This window comes from Danio aesculapii, chromosome 23 (genome assembly GCF_903798145.1).
Source record: "Danio aesculapii chromosome 23, fDanAes4.1, whole genome shotgun sequence".
NCBI classification, from domain to species: domain Eukaryota; kingdom Metazoa; phylum Chordata; class Actinopteri; order Cypriniformes; family Danionidae; genus Danio; species Danio aesculapii.
The window spans coordinates 47,298,517-47,321,468 of NC_079457.1; the positions used below are offsets into that span (position 1 = coordinate 47,298,517).

Sequence of the window (22,952 nt, forward strand, 5' to 3'; positions counted from 1 at the left end):
ATCGAACTGAAACCTCAATTGATAACTAGACTCACACTGCACGAAGACGAGACACAAAAACCACAGGACAGCACACCGTCTCTTGACTAATTATCAAGTTACAAAATGGCAGAACTCACTACGCTAAAAACTAACGTCACTTCTCTCGTAATAAGTTCATAAAGGAATCATCACAACGACGCATGCAAAGGATCTTACGAAGAATTTTTACAGTGTTTTTTTTTCCTTTCATCATTAGTATTGATTATCTTAAATCTAAGAGTTTGACCTTTTATCACCTCATGCTACATAGATTCCTTTTTTATCGTTTATTTGTCGTATATGCATGTTTGTTTGTTGTGTTTTTTTCTTTCTTATATGTGCTGGTAACCTTTACACTGCATGCAAATGATGTACAGCCACAAACATGCATGTAAGTTTTCACATTCTGTGTTTCCGTGCGAGAGGGAACGGACTGCATCTCTGTGTATGACATCGCCAGTGACGTCACAATGGCATTACATAGAACACCGACACTATCTATTCGTTATATCCTATATAGCAGCAAAGCTTCTTCTATAGCTTGTGATTAAATTGCAAAAGTAGAGCAATAACAAGCCAGATTAATGTTCTGAGGTATTGTCTTTTATCTCGTTTTTTTTGCCAGTGGAAAATGGAAAGTCTCAGTAATTAATTATTGAATCATTCCTATTCCTGCTAAGAGCACATTGGAGTGAAACATCAGGGGGAAATATTACTTAGTTTTTTTTTCTTCGTTATTTTGTATTTATATTTATATATATATATATATATATATATATATATATATATATATATATATATATATATATATATATATATATATATATATTCAGCGGCAAGCATCTCGTTTTGAGGCCGCGCATTTTGCTACCTTTGGTTCGAGATCCAGGGCAGGCATCTTAGATTACGTCGTCAAGGGTTTTCCAGAGACAATTGCGCACTTTGCCCACTAGGGGGGGATTTAGCAGCAGACGGACACACAGAACGAATGAACAGAACGCACAGGCTGCCCCCCCAAGCGAAAAACATTCTCGATTCTACTCGATAAATCTCACATATAAAAATAATTTGAAAAAACTACAAAAAAATCTCTTTTTTTCTTAATCTCCTTTAAAAAAACAAAACAAACGTACCACAAAAAAAAAAAACTCTGTTCCGAGCCTGAGATGTACAGGGAGGGAGGAGAAAGAAGTGGTTTGGTGAAATAAACTGAGGCTTGTAGTGTTTCTGGCTGCTACAAAAGATAAAGATATATTAATATATTTATAGTCATATATATTCTCTATATACTGTATACGGTTATGTACTCTATACTGACAGCTTGGGGCCAAACTAAGCATCTTTTTTTCTGTTGTTTTTTTTAATCCCGCAACAGACGTGTTATTTCTGCTTGGTCTATCATCGGCATCTTTAGTTCCAGCGGAAGTGTATCTGGCGCGGTCGGTCGGCTCCCTCTTTGACCAGCGGCTTGTGAAACTCGCGGCCGGCGCGGGAGTGGATGTTTGCCCAGCAGAACTCACAGTAATACTGCAGGCAGGTCACGTTGGCGCAAAAAAACGGCGCAAACTTTCCACCACAGCGCGCTCCCTGGCATTCGTCACACAGCTGATCGTCCAGCACGTACGGCTTCACCTCCACCTGCAACACACAAATACACACCAACACTGTTACCCTGGGCTATTCTGAGGAAGCTTACAAAGTAGTAAGTACACTAACTAAGTGTGTGTATGTTATATAGACTATAATGTGATGATTTATAATTCATTCATTTTCTTTTCGGCTTAGTCCCTTATTAATCTGGGGTCGCAACAGCGGAATGAACCGCCAACTTATCCAGCATGTTTTACGCAGCGAATGCCTTTCCAGCTGCAACCCATCACTGGGAAACACCCATACACTCTCATTCACACTCACACACTACAGCCAATTTAGCTCACCCAATTCACCTATGTCACTGGACTTGAGGGGGAAACCAGAGCACCCGGAGGAAACCCATGCGAACATGGGGAGAACATACGAACTCCACACAGAAATGCCAACTGACACAGCTGAGGATCGAACCAGCGAGCTTCTTGCTGTGAGGCGGTTGTGCTACCCACTGCGCCACCGTGACACTCATGATTTATATTATTAATATTAATAAATTTGAAAAGAAACAAGATTTGGATGCTTTACTCAAGGGTCTGTTCACATTTCGCTTCAAAAATTGCATGCAAGTTGCCTCACTTTACCTATTTAAGCAACCACCAATCAACTGTGCTCTCCAAGGATCCACCACTGACAAACACTGTAGCTCTGATACGAGTTTTATTCATGGAGGAAATGTCAATGCACTGCGATATTTGGTAGCTTTGTGTTTGTCTGAGGTAGCTAGACCACCTTTATTACTGAAATGTGTATAATACATTTAGAGCAGTCGTTACCAAAGTGGAGGTCGGGACCCCCTGGGGATTCGCGAGACAATAAGCGGGGGTCGCTTGGTGATTTCCAAAAATATCATATACAGACATCCTTCTCCCGGAAGTTCCGAGAGTCTCCCGCAAATACATGGAGACTCCCGGATGCCGCAAACGAATGAGAACCTCTCGGAAATTGCGTCTCCCCCCACCCCCCCCTTCACTTTTCAGATATGTAGCACTCCCCAAACTAGATTTTACAGATCTCCCGCAACCTTCCGCAATCATCTCGGTCTCCCCCGGAATAGACTTGTCCCAAGTTGGGATGTCTGCATATACCATATTTTATCCAAAACCTACAAATAAAAGTAGTATTTAATAGTTACATAAAAAACAACATGCAAATAAAAGCCGTCAGCCTTTCAACTCCTTTTCCATTGGATTGCGAGCCCTGGGGTTACTATGCTAGATTAATGTCACAGCAATAGTGTTAGTTGCAACCGATTGATTTTACAGCACAATGATATACTTTGAGACCTTTACGGCACTCACATACATTAAAAATAAAGGCCACGACTGAACATAGAGACTCCAGGTCTCCAAAATTTAAACCAAGAATAGTCTTGAGTTGTAAACATTGCCCACCATTCTCATATAAAATTAATATGCTATTAAACAAATTACTATAAAAAATGATATGGTTCCTAGACTGTCAATAAGCTTGTTTATATAGTTCCTAGTGGTGTGTGTGTGCAATGTTTGTATGTTTATAACCACCTTTAAGGATAGTGGGGGTTGCAAGTCTCTGGAGTTGTTATTTTGGGGGTTGCGAGCTGAAAAGTTTGGGAACGCCTGATTTATATACTATAAAAAATGCAGGGTTCCACACAATTCATTCACAATCCACAACAAATTTATGTGGATTGAATGTTAAAAATTTAAGTTGTCCCAATGAAATCTCAAGAATTGTGTTGTTTCAGCTCATTTTAAATAAGTAGTTTGAACGAGCATAAAAAAATACAAATTTTGAGTGCAGTGTGAAGCTGATTGGTTGGTTTTAGTACATGATTTGCACTGTGGCTTTCTGAAAAGTTCTGAAAACTACATTGTCTGGGTGGAGTATTTCAAATTCTAGAGCATGTGTTTTTTCAAACAACCTTGAACTTCTTGTTTTGCAGAGCGCTGACTGCGAGCAAGAAAGTTGTTCGTGATGATGAGATCTACATGTGTGTGAATTTCTGGGACTGTGGGTCAAACAGCATGTGCTGCAGAGACCTTTACACCCCATCCATGTGAAACTCTGTCTGGCCCTAATAGCTGTGGGTTCCATCATATGCAAAGAATCAAGAGTTTCCGAGCGTGAACCTTAAATAATAATAATAATAATAATAATAATAATAATAATAATAATAATAATAATAATAATAATAAATATAATAATAATAATAATAATAATAATAATAATAATATAATAATAATAATAAAATAATAATAATAATAAAATAATAATAATAATAATAATAATAAAATAATAATAATAATAATAATAATAATAAAATAATAATATAATAATAATAATAATAATAATAAGAATAATAATAATAAATGACTCATAATAATAATAATAATAATAATAATAATAATAATAATAATAATATAATAAATAATAATAATAATAATAATAATAACAATAATAATAATAATAATAATAATAATAATAATAAAATAACAAATAAAATAATAATAATAATAATAATAATAATAATAATAATAATAATAATAAAATAATAATAATAATAATAATAATAATAATAAATAGTACTAATAATCAAATAATAATAATAATAAAACAATAATATTAATAATAATAATAATAGTAAAATAATAATAATAATAATAATAATTAATAATAATAAAAAATAATAATAATAAAATAATAATAATAATAATAATAATAATAATAATAATAATAATAACAATAACAATAATAATAATAATCCTTAGATTGGGCTTGCACCCTAATAAATAAATCCACAGTATGCATACTACACACTTTAGAAATTGTAAGTGTACTATCTGCGAGTAGTGTGGTGTGGTGTGTTTACCCGTTTGTCGATGTCTCCGTGCTGCAGCTGGACGAATCGGGCGCTGATGGCAGCGATGTAACTCTGCTGATTGGAGAAGGCCACACGCCCTGCCCCCTTTGGGTATTTCAGCTCTGGGTCAGTGTCAATCCCGGCATAACACACTCCACCATACAAGCGGTCCATGATCATGGCCAGCTCCACTGCACAACAGGTAAACAAAGCAAGCAAACGTTTTAGTTGTAGTGCAAAACATGATGAGGTTTATTAAATTAAAGAAGTTCAGCTGTCATATTGGGTGGCACGGTGGCTCAGTGGTTAGCACTGTCACCTCACAGCAAGAAGGTCGCTGGTTCAAGTCCTGGCTGGGCCAGTTGGCATTTCTGTGTGGAGTTTGCATGTTCTCCCCGTGTTGGCGTGGGTTTCCTCCAGGTGCTCCGGTTTTCCTAACACATGCGCTATAGGAGAATTGAATGAACTGAATTGGCCGCAGTGTATGAGTGCATGTGTGAATGAGTGTGCATGGGTGTTTCCCAGGGCTGGGTTGCAGCTGAAAGGGCATCCGCTGTGTAAAACATGCTGGAATAGTCTGCGGTTCATTCCGCTGTGGCGACTCCTGATAAATAAACAATTGTACAAAAGTGTCCAGCTTTAAAAAGGAAAAATATTGAAACTCTGCTCATTTATGAGCGAGATGCTAATGGTCTAATGCGATTCAGTGATGTATGCTAAGCTAAGCTAAAAGTGCTCCCACCAGACCATGAGATTTCCTGAATGGATTAAAAACATGGCCAAACTCAACCGTTTAGAGAAAAACATGTGTCATACCAGCTCTCAGTGGACGTGGCACTCCTCCTACAAAGATGGTCTTACGAGGGTCCAGCGGCTGAGATCCGTCCATCACGAAATCGCTGTCACTCAGGTTCCACGGGCGAATCTGGACCTGAAACCACACAGATCCGCAACAATGGGAACAGAAGAAAGATAATCTTGTACAAAAGAGGTTTTCATCCAGTGTCCTCACATCATTAGACGTGCAATTTAGTATAGATTTTACATACAAACTTAAGTATATTCTACTGTAAATACATTTAGCGGTAACTTCAATAACCAAAACTCAACAGCAATACAAGTCAATTTGCAGCTACATATAATACATATATACATATATAGGTGGATCAAAAATGCACTTTTAAAGGCACAGTATGTAATGTTCACCACTAGAGGGCTTATATTCACAACAAACAAAGGTGTAGTTTGATATGGGCGTGACTGTGTGTGGAATCATGGGAGTTGCGGTCTTCGTTACATCTTGCGGAAATCATGTTGATGGTTCAGCTATAGTATTCAATACTTATTATCATGGTAGTATGAAGCAGAGTAAAGCTGAAAACTGTGGAAGTGAAATAAACACAGTCCAAAGACATGCACTATAGGTGAACTGGGTAAACTAAATTGGCTGTAGTGTATGAGTGTGAAGGCAAGAGTGCATGGGTGTTTCCCAGTGTTGGGTTGCAGCTGGAATAAAACATATGCTGGATAAGTTGCCGGTTCATTCCGCTGTGGCGACCCCAGATTAATAAAGGGACTAAGCAAATGAATGAAAAGAAAATGAATGAATGAATGAATTAAATAAATAGAAGTCCTTAAAGGGACAGATCACCCCCCCCCCCCCCCAAAAAAAAAAACAATTAAATTCTGTCATCATTTCCTCATCCTCCACTTGTATCCTCTCCCTTCCCACGTCATGATTTTGCACGATCCTGCATTAACATCTATGTTGATCCTGGAACATCATTGTTTTTGGAAAATGTAATCCATACCTATTCCCCACCCCTAAACACAACCATATCTGTAAATGATTGCCAAAATCAGAGGGGAATAATAGTTAGATAACAATCATGTAGAAGTACATAAAGCTAACCGTAAGCCTAAACTTAACATAAATGTTAAACATATCCCTTAATTCTGATTGGCTGATTGGTATGTTGTTCCAGGATCAACTTAGATGTTAATATATTAACATGTCCTACTTGGTCAAATCAGGTTGGTGTTCTCTCTTCTGCTGAACACAAAGGAAGAAACACTTAGGAATGCTGAAAAAACCCAGCCATTGACTACAATATAGTATATAGTAAATGGCTGCTTTCTTCAACATTCTTCAGAATATCTTCTTTTGTGTTCGACAGAAGTTTTCAACCACTTGAGTGCGAGTAAATGCTGAGGAAATGTTCATTTTCAACGGCCCCTTTAAATCAAAATCAGAGAATCACACTGGTCGCCATTAAGGGCAAAACCAGAGCGAAATGAAGTCTGTTTGGAGTTGGAAATGATACTATAGTGAGGGCAGGATGAAAACTGTGTGACCCATTAGAATAAACCCGTGTTTCCAGCCCTCTCATGAAGGTATAAAATGTGCATGTGTGTGTGTAGACTCACAGGCTTGTCTTTGATAGTGGGACTGGACACACACAGGTAGAGTTTGCCATCCTCCTCCAGACAGGCTTCGATCAGGGCCTGAACTGAAGTCTCCTCTTGGAACAGGAGAAAAGCGTAACCTACACACAAACACGCACACAGACACACACTCGATCAGTATGCTCTATATTCAAAGGAATTCTAAGGAACGTTGAATGCAGATTATTTGCCTAACAAGTAACAATAGGCTACAGTTTTACAATAATTAAAGTTTTACAAACTGGAATATTAGGGTTTTTTATGATAGGTGGATGGTCTGTTACATGTGTACTGTAGTAGGCTACTGAACACAAACATTTCCCTAAACATATTTATATTCCATCCATTCATTCATTTTTGGCTTAGTCCCTTTATTAATCCGGGGTCGCCACAGCGGAATGAACCGCCAACTTATCCAGCACACGTTTTATTCAGCGGATGCCCTTCCAGCCACAACCCATCTCTGGGAAACATCCATACACACTCACTCACACACATACACTACGGACAATTTAGGCTTCCCAATTCACCTGTACTGCATGTTATTGGACTGTGGGGGAAACCGGAGCACCCGGAGGAAACCCACGCGAACGCAGGGAGAACATGCAAACTCCACACAGAAACCCCAAGTGACCCAGCAGAGGCTCGAACCAGCAACCTTCTTGCTGTGAGGAGACAGCACTACCTACTGCACCACCGTATTTATATTCCTTTATTCAGAATTGTAGATTTAAAACACTGATGTTATAACACTGTGTGTAAAACTGTAACGTAAAGCCTTAACAGTTTTAATACATATTAGTAAATAAATATTTAAAAATGTAATTTTCACTAAAATACAGTATTTAAATCTCATAAATAAATGCAAAAATTGTGTAATAACAGCAAAAAAGAATACGGCTAAGGGCCTGCCATTGAAGCTGTTTAAATGAAGTGCTTAGCGATGCACATATCTAATCAAGAATTGAGTTTTGATGTATTTATAGTAGCACATTTACAAAATGTCTTGATGGAACATGATCGTCACTTAATATACTAATGAGATTTGGCATAAAAGAAAGATCTGTAATGGACTCTGTTCACAAAACATGTTTAACGGTGATCAGCATCTTAAAATCCTTCAACGTGTAATCAATAAATCCGTAAAATTTATGGTAAAAAAACGGCAGCAGGGGTTGCCAGTATTTTACCGTTAACAATACGGTACAAACCGTAAAAGTAATTCCTCACTTTTACTAGGGTTAGGTATCGTTTAGGTTTTTTTCGATACTGGTGCTTAATCGATAAACGATACTGATGCCTGAACCAATACTTTTTAGCCACAAAATTAATTGACAAGAAAAAATACAAATAAATAATAATAATAATAATAATATATTATTATATAATAATATTAATAATATATTATTAATATATTATTATATATATATATATATATAAATCATTGTAATTGAACAATATGAATATATATTCATAATAAGTTAATAAGTTAAGCAATGAACATCAGTTCCTATTTTATATATCAGAATTGCATTAATATATTTCTTTTGATCATTTGTTTGTTAGCATGACGTTGTTACGTTAGCTTAGTTGGCGCAATAGCCTAGTGGTTAGTGCGTCGACAGGGCGTCTCGAGTTCGAATCCCGGCTCGAGGACATTTCCCTACCCTACACCCCTCATTCTCTATCCAACTTCGCTTTCTGCCTAAACACTGTCCTTCATATAATTGTTATATAAGGCATATTTAACAATTTATTAAGTTTTTAACATTTAATAAATGCCGCCTTGATAAACATAATACTTTTCTTAAAAAAAAAACATGCAAAAAAAATAAATAACTTGACCCCACTCTTTTGACCGGTAGTGTAAATGTAAATGACCCTGTATTTCTGTAAGCTGTAAATGTGCTGTTTTTCTAGTCGTACCTTTAGGGGGGAAGTAAGACTTGCTCTCTGCTTTGTGTGGCCAATCAACCACCAGGTGCCCAAAGCGCCGAAAACTGCTTGTGATTTCATCTGTGTGAAAGAAAAGAGAGAGAAATCACACAAAGAGCAAAGAAACACACATCGTCATCATGCTGGACTATCACACTGTGTCCTAAATACACATGACACATGATAAAAGCTATCTTCTCCATGTTAAAAGGAGTTTTTGTCCTATTTGAGCATCTGCAACGTGTGGAATTTCTAATTTAGAAACCGTTTCTATTTCCGCGATGTTGTGTCAAAACAACAGCATATACTACAATGACGATGACCACCTCAGGTATTGATTATGTGCTTTATTCAGTGCTAAAATGCTACCAATGTGAGTTTAAACACCGTTTTACATGACATTTATTGCCACACAACTGAAAGCAGCAGCAGATAGTTCAGTACATATAGTGCAGTACCACATCAGGGCATCTCGAGTTCGAATCCCGGCTTGAGGACATTTCCCTACCCTAACAACAGCATATACTATAATGACGATGACCACCTCAGGTACTGATTATGTGCTTTATTCAGTGCTAAAATGCTACCAATGTGAGTTTAAACACCGTTTTACATGACATTTATTGCCACACAACTGAAAGCAGCAGCAGATAGTTCAGTACATATAGTGCAGTAGCACATCAGGGCGTCTCGAGTTCGAATCCCGGCTCGAGGACATTTCCCTACCCTAACAACAGCATATACTATAATGACGATGACCACCTCAGGTACTGATTATGTGCTTTATTCAGTGCTAAAATGCTACCAATGTGAGTTTAAACACCGTTTTACATGACATTTATTGCCATACAACTGAAAGCAGCAGCAGATAGTTCAGTACATATAGTGCAGTAGCACATCAGGGCGTCTCGAGTTCGAATCCCGGCTCGAGGACATTTCCCTACCCTAACAACAGCATATACTACAATGACGATGACCACCTCAGGTACTGATTATGTGCTTTATTCAGTGCTAAAATGCTACCAATGTGAGTTTAAACACCGTTTTACATTACATTTATTGCCATACTGAAAGCAGCAGCAGATAGTTCAGTACATATAGTGCAGTAGCACATCAGGGCGTCTCGAGTTCGAATCCCGGCTCGAGGACATTTCCCTACCCTAACAACAGCATATACTACAATGACGATGACCACCTCAGCGGTGTGAAGTAGAAGAGACTATGTTAAAATGAAACTATCAATTTCATTTAATGCTGAAAACAAATTAAACTAGAATAATATGTCATTAAACCTCTCTCGTAATACTAATTTGTCGTTTTATTACTGATGTCCTTGACCAGCAAATCAGAATAGTCCGCTGGCCAGCACTTTTGGTTTGATTTTCAGAGCAGCTGCGAACTCCAGTAATAAACAGCGCTCATCAGTGCAACATGCGGGGTTGGACAGTTCCATTTCTGTGCGGAGGGGGACTTTAAATTTGATTGACAAACTTACAGTAGCTAAAGTGTTGTGTTATCATCAACATGAAATTACATTCATATTACGCCTCACACATGTTTTCAATGCAGATTTTTCTTTGCTGCTATCTCTGTGGTCTCTGGCCAGGGGGAGGCTAAGCCTTCCCCAGCCTTACACATGCTCCGCCTATGATTACATTTATAATGTTGTAACATAGCTAATTAAATTCAATTGACAGTAACTCATAATACATAACGAGTCACATTTTGGAAGCAACGTGCCCAATTCTGCCTGTTGAATATCCTGTATCTGCATTGTGAATTCTTCACTGATACGTGTTCAGATTCTCCCTGCGCAGAAAGTAAATCAGCCTCCTAGATCAGCGGCAGCCATTTTGTGTGCAGATCTGCTCTGGCTGGAGATTTGGGGTTTTCTGTGTTATCAGGAGATGGCAGAGAGATTTCAGACGCCTCAGGACAGGACTGAGAGCTTCGCACAACAAATGTGTTCAGTTGAATTCAGAATTATTAGCCAATTTGGGTTTAAAGTACCCAGAATTTATTAGAAATAATGCAAGGTTGTTAATTATATATTAAGATGTACATTAAATGATTAAAATCGATGAAAATGTAATGACACACTTATAATTTCAATCCCAAGAGTAGAAGTGGCGTCTGAAACAAACCTTCGTCGATGTCAGGAGGCAGGCCGCCCACAAACACTTTCCTGGAAAACCTCTCGATGCGCTCGCCGTTCTGATGCGGGTAACAGTGAGGAGAGCCCAACACACCCGGGACGCCCTGATTCCCATGCCCATCGTCCAGTAAACCGTCATCAATGGGAAAGAGTGAAGAACGTCCTGCAGAAAAAAAAACAGACCACATCTTATATGAGAACAACCCAAGAGTGCCTAGTCCCTAGAGTGTGTGTATGTGAAGTTTCAGCTCAAAATACCACACAGATAATATCTTATAACTCTTTAAAAGTGCCAGTTTAAGGCTTTGATCCTAACTGTGGAGTTTTTGGTGACTGTCGCTTTAAATTCAAATGAGATTGTGCTCTTTTCAAAAGAGGGTGGAGCTACAGATGCCTGTGTGTCAGCATAGTGGCAGATTCAAAAACAAGAATAACGTCCTATACTAATGAGGGAGAGATGGTCACTAGTGGGCGGGGCCTCTTTCACACTTCTGATGACACGTACAAAGGGAGAACGTCAATCAAAGTGTTTCTGCAGACTGTTTATATCAAGAGTCATTACAACAAATAAAATGATCACATATTTACTATTATGAGCTGGTTATATTCAGACTGCTGACACACACTTCAAAACAAAGCAAAAACTACTTGTACTTTATTGTTATAAATATTTATCGCACGGCTGTTTGAAATACTTGATTCTGATTGGTCAGTCACGACGTTCCAGCGTTTGTTCATTCAAAGTAAATTCAGGAGGTTGTTATCACAGAATAAACTCTGACAGGTTTATCAGCAGCCCGACTCAAATCAGAGCACTTTATTACTTTATACATGCATACTTGTTGAAAAATTGTTGTTGCTAATGGTCAATGAATACTCAAAGAGCAGCTTTACTCACAAACACACACTGTACACAAACACACAGAATGCTGCCATGCGAACACAGAGAGCTCAAAGAACTGTATTTTACCTCGTCGTCTGCCATAGCTCCTGGCTGCATGTGAATAAAAACAACACAGAACACTATGAAACACGCGGCTCCAGGTCATACTTCATGATTGTGTAAATATAGGCACACGTTCAGTCATGAAACATTCACTACAGATGATTTTCATGGTCTGAATGACCTTGGCCTATAAATGGGATCTTCTTGGGAACACTATTTATTATAACTTGTCCTTGTTACACATGCTCTGTGTACTTATAATTTACACCTAATTATGCATAATTACATGAAACTAACCCTGGACCTACCCCTCATCCTAACCTTAACCATATAGAAAGTATACATGTAGTTCATTCTTTCATTTTCCTCAGCTTAGTCCCTGATATATCAGGGGTTGCCACAGCAGAATGAACCGTCAACTACTATGGCATTTGTTTTTCGCTGCGGATGCCCTTCCAGCCATAACCCAGTAATGGGAAAGTTCCTTCTCATACTTCAGCCTCCACATCAAAGCTCCTGAAAGCAAAGAAGGTCAAGGTCCTCCAGGATTGGCCAGCCCAGTCACCAGACATGAACATTATTGAGCACGTCTGGGGTAAAATGAAGGAGGAGGCGTTGATGAAGACAAAGGATCTTGATGAACTCTGGGAGTCCTGCAAGAAGGCTTTCTTTGCCATTCCAGATGACTTTATTAATCAGTGATTTGAGTCATTGCAGAGATGTATGGATGCAGTCCTCCAAGCTCATGATGGAGTCAGACACAATATTCATTCTGTTTCCACTGCAGCATGAGCACATATTCTATACTGGACATTATTGAAGGTTCAGTGAGCAGACTTTAGTCTAAGCAGAGTCAGACCGCACTGTCCTAATCAAATCATTCATAATCAAGGCATGATCATATTTTATTTTAGTAATCTAGAGGCCTTCGCCTTTCATATAAGCCACTTCTGATACCAAATGATCAACTAGAAGTCAAGTTATTATTTGCTGTTCCTAAAACTTGGATAGGAGATAAGACTTTTGTCAGGTAGTGTATATAAAATGACAAATGTTTACTATTGCAACGGCAATCCCTGTCCACACAGTTTTCCAAAAACACCTAAAATTGTTGTATATTTCATGTCAGGCCAGTAGATGGCGATGTATTTGAAACGCTGTATTGCATATCTGAACACATATGAGTCTACAAAACCAGTCGTAATGGATGTGGTTATGACATAAAAAATATATGTATAAAATTCTCACTTCTTATACTTTCATTAAAGTGGTCATAAACAAACTTTTTTATTGTTTTTCTCTGAGTTCCACTGTGATGAACTAGTGGGGGAAGCTACAGAATCAGGCACTGAGATTATTCAGTGGAGGGTGTTACAAGTTGCAATGCCCTCTTTTGGACACTTGAGGGCACTAGCTTGTTTTGTAGTTTAACTTCATTTCCTACAATCCTTTGCACTTCTGATTGTATCCTGTTTCAGCTGTTTCTTGTTTGTTAATACAGCCCTGTCTTTATAAACCCTTCTGTCTTGTGTTTTAGTTGCCTTTTGTTAGCCCCTCATGCCTGGTATGTTTGTTTGGTTATTTAGTTTTGTATATGCTTATTCTTGGATTCTTGTTAGTTCTTTTGTCTGGTCTCAGTTCTAGATTTTTGTATCTTGTTTGAAAGTTCCTGTGCAAGATTAGGAACCCCTTTGTTTTTGTCAAAATAAATTGCTGCACTTGGATTTTTGTGTTTTGTGATTCACCACCACGTGACAGAGGGGGAGATTAAACTGCTTATGACATCATAAACGGGAACATTCCAGGATCTGGTGTTTTTTGGGCCTGTGGTCTATAAAAGCGGTTATTTCAGTAACAAGGAGAATTTCAGCTCTGAAACTTATATGATATTCTATTAGTACAATGACCTTCTATATATCAAATGCTCAAGTAAAAGTTGAGATCTCAGGTCATGACCACTTTAAAAAACGGCTTGGTATTTTGCCCATTAGACTGTTTGTTCAGTGATCTTTTGCGAAGAACCAGAATTAAGCTGCACTGCTGTCATTCCTAAAAGCACATTACTCCTGAAACTCTCTCCACATCACACACACTCCAGTGCATCAACTGACCGACACCAGTGAAAGTGCTTTAAAGTCATGTGATCTGTACAAATGTAACCCCGCCAATCCTACACCACCCAACCCGCTCCGGGCTGGGATCGAACCGGCGAACTTCCGCATGGGAGTCGGTTGCTCTAACAAGGAGGCTAAAGACCGTGGTAAATATATAAAAAGTACTTGCTGCTCACGCGCCGCTCATGCGTTGTGAAACCGGTGTAAGAGGTGACAGCATGCAGTGAGTTTTGCAAGTTGAAAACTGAAGTTTTAATAATATGAGGGTGATACTAAGCATATGCTTAGGAGGAAGGAGGAATGATGAGGTAAGACTTAATTGCCATGTGTCAAGTCTAAGACAACAGATAATACTAATAATATCATTGCTGTATTCTCTATAATTGTCTGTAGAATTCAATTCAAATTAAATTATTATTCAAACAAAAGATTTCTTAATTTATTTTTAATTATTTTAAGGGGGGGGGGGGGGGTGCCCCAGTAGAGCTTTATGTCTAGCAACTCCCCTATCGCTCTCCTTAGATTGGGGACACAAATTCTTAGTTTATTCCTGAGATGTATAACTTCTTTCTAAATATGGCTCAGATCAAGCCATGTGACTTCATTAAACAAGCCAGTTAAAAATAGAGGTTTGAGATTTGCTAATAGTAACTGCATTCCCTCTCATCTCATGGCTACTCGTAACTTTTTGATTTAGTGGCTGATTCGTATGAATTCGTACTATTTAGTATGATTGGCTCATCCCCTGATAATGGTTGGGTTTAGGGGTGGGGTCGGGTGCCACGCCTCCTTTTTAAAATCGTACATATTCATATGACTGAACTCGTATGAATTCATATGAATTAGCCACTAACCTGATAAAACGTAAACTAGTTTCGTTTCCTCAGATCGGACTGGCATTACTGATGCTAGCGTCAGTAAACAACGTTGATTAAAAACACAAGCAAGCCAAATGAAGCCCTTTGGCTACAATGACGGTTATTTTTAGAGTATAATCTAAGATGATCCCATTATCCAAAAAAGGAACGCAACAGCTGCTGCAGAAATATGCCATCGCAAGAGAGCAAAAGCACAATCCAGCGCAGCTTTAGAGGCTGTGACCTAAACTGAGCATAGCGGATCTCAATACAGCCAAACACAACAAGAAGAGTTCAGTCACACTGGCTTAAAACAGATGAAGCCCTACTGTCTGAACGCAGCCAGCTGGGGTTATTCACCATGCACACAAGGTGAAACTGACATAATGGTAAACAGAATAAAAATATGTATAAAATATGTGGGGTGTCACGGTGGCGTAGTGGGTAGCACGATCGCCTCACAGCAAGAAGGTCTCTGGTTTGAGCCTCGGCTGGGTCAGGTGGCATTTCTGTGTGGAGTTTGCATGTTCTCCCCGTGTTGATGTGGGTTTCCTCCGGGTGCTCCGGTTTCCCCCACAGTCAAAACACATGCGCTATAGGTGAATTGAATAAGCTAAATTGGCCGTAGTGTATGAGTGTGATTGCAGGAGTGTATGGGTGTTTCCCAGTGCTGGGTTGTTGCTGGAAGGGCATTCGCTGCGTAAAACATATGCTGGATAAGTTGGCGGTTCCTTCCCCTGTGGCGACTCCTGATTAATAAAGGGACTAAGCCAAAAAGAAATGAATGAATAAAATATGTGTAGCATACTTTTACAGAAACAAACAGAACAGCAGCGGGGGAGAGAGAGGGAAGTGAGCCAAACCACAGCAAAATGACAAAAGGAAAGCCTCTAAACCAGGACTTCTCAAACTTGGCCCTGGAGGTCTAGCAGATTTTAGCTGCAACTTGCCTCAACACACCTACAAAGATGCTTCTAGAAAGCCTGTTAGGAGCTTGATTAGCTAGCCCAGGTGTATCTGATTGGGGTAGAGCTAAAATCTGCAGGACAGCGGACCTCCAGGACCCAGATTGAGAATCCATGCTCTAAACCAGGGGTGGGCAAACTTGGTCCTGGAGGGCCAGTGTCCTGCAGAGTTTTGCTCCAACACCAATCAAACACACCTGAACATGCTAATCAGTGTCTTCAGATCACTAGAAATCTATAAGCAGGTGTGTTTGATTAGAGTTAGAGCTAAACTGTGTAGGACACCGGCCCTCCAGGACTGAGTTTGCCCAGCCCTGCTCTAAACTGAGATGAGGACATCCAGATTATAGAGAAGAGTCAATTATAAAACATTTTAAAAGTATATTTTGCCACCAAGTGATCTAAACATACAATAAAATAAAAAATAAATATATAAATACATGAAAAAATAAAATAAATAAACAAAAAGAAGTCTTAAGAGTCCAAAAGCACTGACTATTGTATGAAAACAATCGATTCGTGCTGGACGATATGAAGAAATTAATATAACTTATTAGTTTTAAATAATTAAGTGAATTGAATATAAAACTATTAAGCTGCCCCCAGTTAAGTTCATTCATTCCTTATTTATCAGGGGTCGCCACAGCGGAATGAACCGGCATATGTTTTACACAGCGGATACCCTTCCAGCTGCAACCCTGTACTGGGAAACATCCATACATTCATTCACACACACACACTCAAAAACTATGGCCAAATTTTATTTATCCAATTCCCCGGAGCAAACCCACGCCAACATGGGGAGAACATGCAAACTCCACACAGATATGCCAACTGACCCAGCCGAGACTCAAACTAGCAACTTTCTTCCTGTGAACTACTGAGCTACCGTGCCGGCCCAATTAAGTTACTTTAACTTATTTCAAATAAGTTAATCACAATTTTTCACAACTCTTTTACAGTTACATGAAAATTTGTTAATATTCATTTCGTTTTTCTGCTGTAAGTTGAGCTAACTAGAAAAGTTTGATTCATTCAACAAAAAAAAAACAACAACAAATTTTTTTCAATTTATTTTATGAAAACAAAGTTATAAAAGTAAAAACATCCCTGTATGAGTTTGTGTTTTATATATAGGTCTGATATAGTGATTTAAGTTTAGACACAACACTGACTGTGTTTTTCTGTTTTGAAAATGAAAATACGTGCAATAAATATATATATATAGTTCCCAGTACTGGGTTGCAGCTGGAAGGGCATCCAATGTGAAAAACATATGCTGGAATAGTTGGCGGTTCATTCCACTGTGGTGAAGTCGAAGAAAAAATTAATGAATGAATAAAAAATAAATAAATGTATTTAAATAAATATATAATCAAATTAAAATGAAACTAAATTACATTAAATTAAAGAACAAAACCTGGAGAGATTCTCAACCAATTCTTTCAAGGATTCAACAAATCCCTCATTTAATCTGCAGCCATGACCAGCATAATCAAAACTATGCTCTCGGGCCCACGTTAGCTGGACACTTCTGAAGATGGCCTCTTAATGTGATCAAATTACAGACAGAAGGAAAGCGCAAAACTGAAGCCGACTGTCATATTTACCATTGAGCATGAGTAGGCCGTCAGCGCCTGGGTGTGGGCATCCCACATGGCCTGAACATGAGAGAGGAAACAGAGAGAGAGAGAGAAAGCAGGATCAAACGTACAGCTACAATCCTACAGAGCGACCCGTGTAGGGAGCATCTTTACGCAAGCAAACTCAGTGAGCTCAGTGAGAAACTAACAGCCAACAATTCACGATATTAACAAACCATTGATTAACTTTTAGCTCAATAAACTACTAATTCACTTCTTATTAATAGTAGTTGTGTTGGATTAGGGCTGTAAAATAAGATCACACTATATATATATATATAAGTGCTAATAAACAGTTAATATCATAATAAGAGGCAGGTAATACGCCAGTAGTAAATGATGTCAATTATTATGTGTTGCCAACTTTACAGTAGGCCTATGGTTTCATTAGTGTTGTCCATGTTTTTACTAACAAATGCTTGCTAACATTAGTTAATCCACTGTGATTTAGCATGAGCTAACAATGAACTTTGTTTAGTCATTTATAGCTAATGTTAAATAAGCAGGCCTACTGTAATAAATGTGTTGGTCATTGTTTGCTCGTCTCTTAGCAACATGCTAACAACAGAGAATCAAACTATGCATCCTTATGAAAAAGAGTGTTTTACCTGCTGCTTTGATGCTAACAATCAGCTGTTAAAGACTCATTCACACAACTTAAGGTAGTTGTATTTATGACAGTAGTTTAGAGGGTTAGTTTTATACCCAAACACACACTCCTGTGAGAGATAAACACACTCCTGTCCAGCTGATGGCGCTAATGAACAAAGAAGATTATGATGGGTGACTAGATGTTACACAAAATGGTTTGTAAAGACTTAAAATGGATATTTCCCTAATGAAAAAAACAGCCTAAACCAGCCTAAGCTGGTTGGCTGGTTTTAGCTGGTTGACCAGCCTGGTTTTAGAGGGGGTTTGGCCACTTCCAGGCCGGTTTCCAGCCTGGTCTTAGCTGGTCAGACTGGAAAATTACCAGCTTAAACCAGGCTGGACATAGCAGGTTTTGGCTGGGCTCCCAGCCTGGCTAGGCTGGTCAAGCTGGTTTTAGCTGGTCATCTCCCAGCCAGACCAGCTAAGACCAGGCTGGAAATGGCTTAAGACCAAAGTGACCAAAACCCCTCTAAAACCAGCCTGGTTGACCGGCTAAAACCAGCCAACCAGCCTAAGCTGGTTTAAGCTGTTTTTTCAGAAGGGTTATCACATAATAACCGATAGATTCACTAAAGGAGACTTTAATTCACCTCCTGGAGTTACGCAAGGCACTTTGTATTATACATAGATGCACTTTATTGGACTTCTTTTGGGATTGTTGATTAAATCAGCCAACTCTTGCTATTGTAGAGCTGGAAAAGCACAACATATATTTTAAATAGCTCAGACTGAATTTGACAGATAGAAGAAAGTCATATAAACTTATAGGACACCCCAAGGATGAGTAAATCATGGGATAATTTTCATTTTCGTGTAAAACTAATCCTTTAAATAATCCTTCTAGATCTCTGAGAAGTAAAATCCACATCACAGCTATAACACTAAGGTCACAGAAAACTAAATCACTGCAATCACTATTAAAAGTATTATATTTTTAGCCAATAAAAAATAAAAAGACAGACATCCAATCAAACTCCGTCTGGCTTTCAAGAGTGCAAAATGTTGGGAAAAGTTAAATCTGTCATCATTTACTCAAACCAGTTTGAATTTCTTTCTTCTGATGAACACAAAAGAAGATATTTGGAAGAATGTTAGAAACATGTGCGGTACTGAAAAAAACCCAGCTTAAACCAGCCTAGGCTGGTTGGCTGGTTTTAGCTGGTCAACCAGGCTGGTTTTAGAGGGCATTTGGCCACTTCCAGGCTGGTTTCCAGCCATTTCCAGCCTGGTCTTAGCTGGTCAGGCTGGGAGATGACCAGCTAAAACCAAACCAGCTATGTCCAGCTTAAACCAGGCTGGTCAAGCTGGTTTTAGCTGGTAATTTTCCAGCCTGACCAGCCAAGACCAGGCTGGAAATGGCTGGAAACCAGCCTGGAAGTGGCCAAATGCCCTCTAAAACCAGCCTGGTTGACCAGCTAAAACCAGCCAACCAGCCTAGGCTGGTTTAAGCAGTTTTTTTCAGTAGGGCACTGACTTCCTTAGTAAGACAACAGATTCTATGGAAGTCAATGGCTGTCAGTTTTACAAAATAGCCTCTTTTGTGTTCAGCAGTAGAAAGAAGCTCACATGTTTATGTCTGTAAATCTATATCTGTATTATAGTTTCATCTTCATTGGAGCAAACAGTCATTATGTCCACCATTTTATAACCTTCAGGATTTTGAGTTAAAAGTCAGCGGACAGCAATAAGTCTCAACAGGCTTTGAAACACAGTCCGTTTCTCTCGCAGGGAAAGTTGTTAGCAAAGATGAATTAGCGTTGCTGTGTTAGTAGGTCACCCTTAAGTTTGACCCCGATCACATGACTGACGCAAACATGATCTGAAGCTCTGTCACATGACCCATCCACATGTGCACTTAAGACAAGGAGGAATTCACTTTCAATCATGTCAGAAGCATGAGGAGGTTGTTTAAGACGATCCAGAGGCCCAGGCAGTGTTGCAGATGTAAACACTGGGTTTACTGTGTTGTGATCTATTCCACACGCATGCTGCTGATTTGACCGCTTGATAATCTTAGCTGTCTAACAGGAAATGTAAAAAATGGCTGGTGGTATCTTAAGCAGAGTGCGAGTTATACATTGACATACAGGTGGTCAAATGTTTCCGTATGATGCTAGTTTGTATAATACAGTGGATCAAATGTACAGTTGAAGTCTAGATTATTAGCTCCTACTGTCAATTTGTAAAAGTATTTCCCAAAAGATGTAATGTAATGATGAAATGTTTCACAGTATTTCCAATAATGATTAGTTTCTTCAGCTAGTCTGACTTTACTTTTAGGCTATGTGTAAAAACAAACACCAAGAGAAGTGTCTTGTGAACGCTTCCCACATCTGTCGGCGCTCTAGATCTGCCGGTTTCAGACTGTTGAATTATTTTTCTGGTGTAGACTTTTACAATGGTATGAACCGTTATAGGGGTGGTCAAATCTATAATCATTCATTCACTCATTTTCTTTTCGGCTTAGTCCCTTTATTAATCTGGGGTCGCCACAGCAGAATGAACCGCCAACTTATCTAGCATATGTTTTACACAGCGGATGCCCTTCCAGCTGCAACCCATCTCTGGGAAACATCCATACACACTCATTCACACACATACACTACGGACAATTTAGCTTACCCAATTCACCTGTACCGCATGTCTTTGGACTGTGGGGGAAACCGGAGCACCCCAGAGGAAACCCACGCGAACACGAGAGAACATCCAAACTCCACACAAAAATTCCAACTGACCCAGCCGAGGATCGAACCAGCGACCTTTTTGCTGTGAGGGGATTGTGCTACCCACTGCGCCACCGTGACGCCATGTATATTTAAATATTTTAATTATTAATATTATTATTTAAGATACAGATCAGAGCAAACTGTTTCTCACAATTTAGAGAGCTCATACCCTCTATGATTTGTTTGACCCCCTTTAGGGAGGATCGAGAATTAATCAGGGGGTCAATTCTCCCCAAACCCCCCTGTAAATCGCACCCTGGTTTTAATCCTCCTGTTTTCTTTGATTTCTGTATACACCAGTGTGTGTGTTGGTGTGTGCCAGTACTGTAATGTGGTGCAAAAATGGTATTAAAGCTGGTGTGTCAAAATTGTCCCAAAGGACAACTGGTCTACCCTAAATGTGTACGGCCTTCAAAAGATTATTTATTTCTAATGTTGCCGTGATTTTAGAAAAATTCACCAAATTTCAAGATGAGCTCAATTTTGACCTGTGGGTGTGGGTGCTTAGGATCAGGTTAAGTGGTGTGGGTGCTTAGTACCTAGGTTAAGTTAAGGTTAGAGATAGGTTTACTGGTACAGGTAGGTGTGCAGGTAGGTGTCACTATTTATTGGGTAAAGAACCACGTATGGGAGTTTAAAGATGGGTTAAAGTTAGAGATTGGTGTAGTATACAGTATAGACAAGTTTGTAAATGGGTTAAGGTTAGAGACCGGTGTAGTATATGGGTAGTTTATGGATGGGTTAAAGTTAGAAATTGGTGTAGCATACAGTATGGGTAAGTTTAAGGATGGGTTAAGGTTAGAGACCGGTGTAGTATATGGGTAGTTTAAGGATGGGTTAAAGTTAGAAATTGGTGTAGTATACAGTATGGGTAGGTTTAAGGATGGGTTAAGGTTAGAGACCGGTGTAGTATATGGGTAGTTTAAGGATGGGTTAAAATTACAGATTGGTGTAGTATACAGAATGGATAAGTTTAAGGATGAGTTAAGGTTAGAGACAGGTGTAGTATATGGGTAGTTTAAGGATGGGTTAAAGTTAGAGATTGGTGTAGTATACAGTATGTGTAAGTTTAAAGATGGGTTAAGGTTAGAGACCGGTGAAGTAAATGAGTAGTTTAAGGGATAGTTAAGGTTACGTATAGTGTAGTATATGGGTAGGTTTAAGGATGGGTTAAAGTTAGAAACTGGTGTAATATACATTATGGGTAAGTTTAAGGATGGGTTATAGTTAGAGACCGGTGTGGTATATCGGAAGATTTAAGGATGGGTTAAAGGTAGAGGCAGTCAGGCAGGTGTTGTGGTATGCGTAGTTTAAGGATGGGTTAAGGTTATGTTACAGGCTGGTGTATTATATGGGTAGTTTAAGAGTTGGTTAAGGTTAGGGATGGTGTAGTATATGGGCAAGTTTAATGATGGGTTATAGTTAAGACTGGTGTAGTATCTGGGTAGCTTTAAGGATGGTTTAAGGTTAGAGGCCGGTGCAAGTATATGGGTAGTTTAAGGATGGGTTAAAGTTAGAGACCGGTGAAGTATATGGGTAGTTTAAGGATGGGTTAAGGTTATAGACTGGTGAAGTATATGGGTAGTTTATGGATCAGTTATGGTTAGGGATAGTGTAGTATATGGGTAGGTTAAATGATGGGTTAAGGTTAGAGGCAGGTGTAGAATCTGGGTAGCTTTTAGGATGGGTTAAGGTTAGAGACAGGTTTAGTGGTATGGGTTGTTTAAGGATGGGTTAGAGACCGGTTAGAGTTAGAGACCGGTGTAGTATACAGTATTGGTAAGTTTAAGGATGGGTTATAATTAAAGACATGTAGTACATGAGAAGCTTCTTACGGATGGGTTAAGTTTAGAGGCAGGTTAAGTGGTATGGGTAGTTTAAGAATGGGTTAAGTTTAGAGGCAAGTGTAGTGTTATGGGTAGTTTAAAGATAGGTTAAGGTTAGGTTAGAGACCAGTGTAGTATATGGGTAGTTTAAGGGTTGGTTAAGGTTAGGGATAGTG

General features: G+C 38.9%; 1 protein-coding gene across 4 annotated transcripts in view; it reads right to left on the reverse strand.

Annotated features, from left to right (window-relative positions):
* Positions 1–857: 857 nt before the first annotated feature.
* Positions 858–22,952, reverse strand: part of cpeb2 (cytoplasmic polyadenylation element binding protein 2) — a 41,172-nt gene continuing 19,077 nt past the window's right edge. Inside the window, exons 4-11 of one of the 4 annotated variants that reach the window (XM_056449537.1) lie at positions 17,541–17,591; positions 12,019–12,042; positions 11,038–11,211; positions 8,885–8,974; positions 6,941–7,059; positions 5,330–5,444; positions 4,523–4,704; positions 858–1,659 (exon numbers count right to left, since the gene is read on the reverse strand). In XM_056449537.1, the coding sequence (XP_056305512.1) occupies positions 1,432–1,659; positions 4,523–4,704; positions 5,330–5,444; positions 6,941–7,059; positions 8,885–8,974; positions 11,038–11,211; positions 12,019–12,042; positions 17,541–17,591 (983 nt within the window). In that variant the 3' untranslated portion in view covers positions 858–1,431. The remainder of the gene's footprint in view (positions 1,660–4,522; positions 4,705–5,329; positions 5,445–6,940; positions 7,060–8,884; positions 8,975–11,037; positions 11,212–12,018; positions 12,043–17,540; positions 17,592–22,952) is intronic. The other 3 variants (XM_056449539.1, XM_056449538.1, XM_056449540.1) reach the window with 3 other exon arrangements.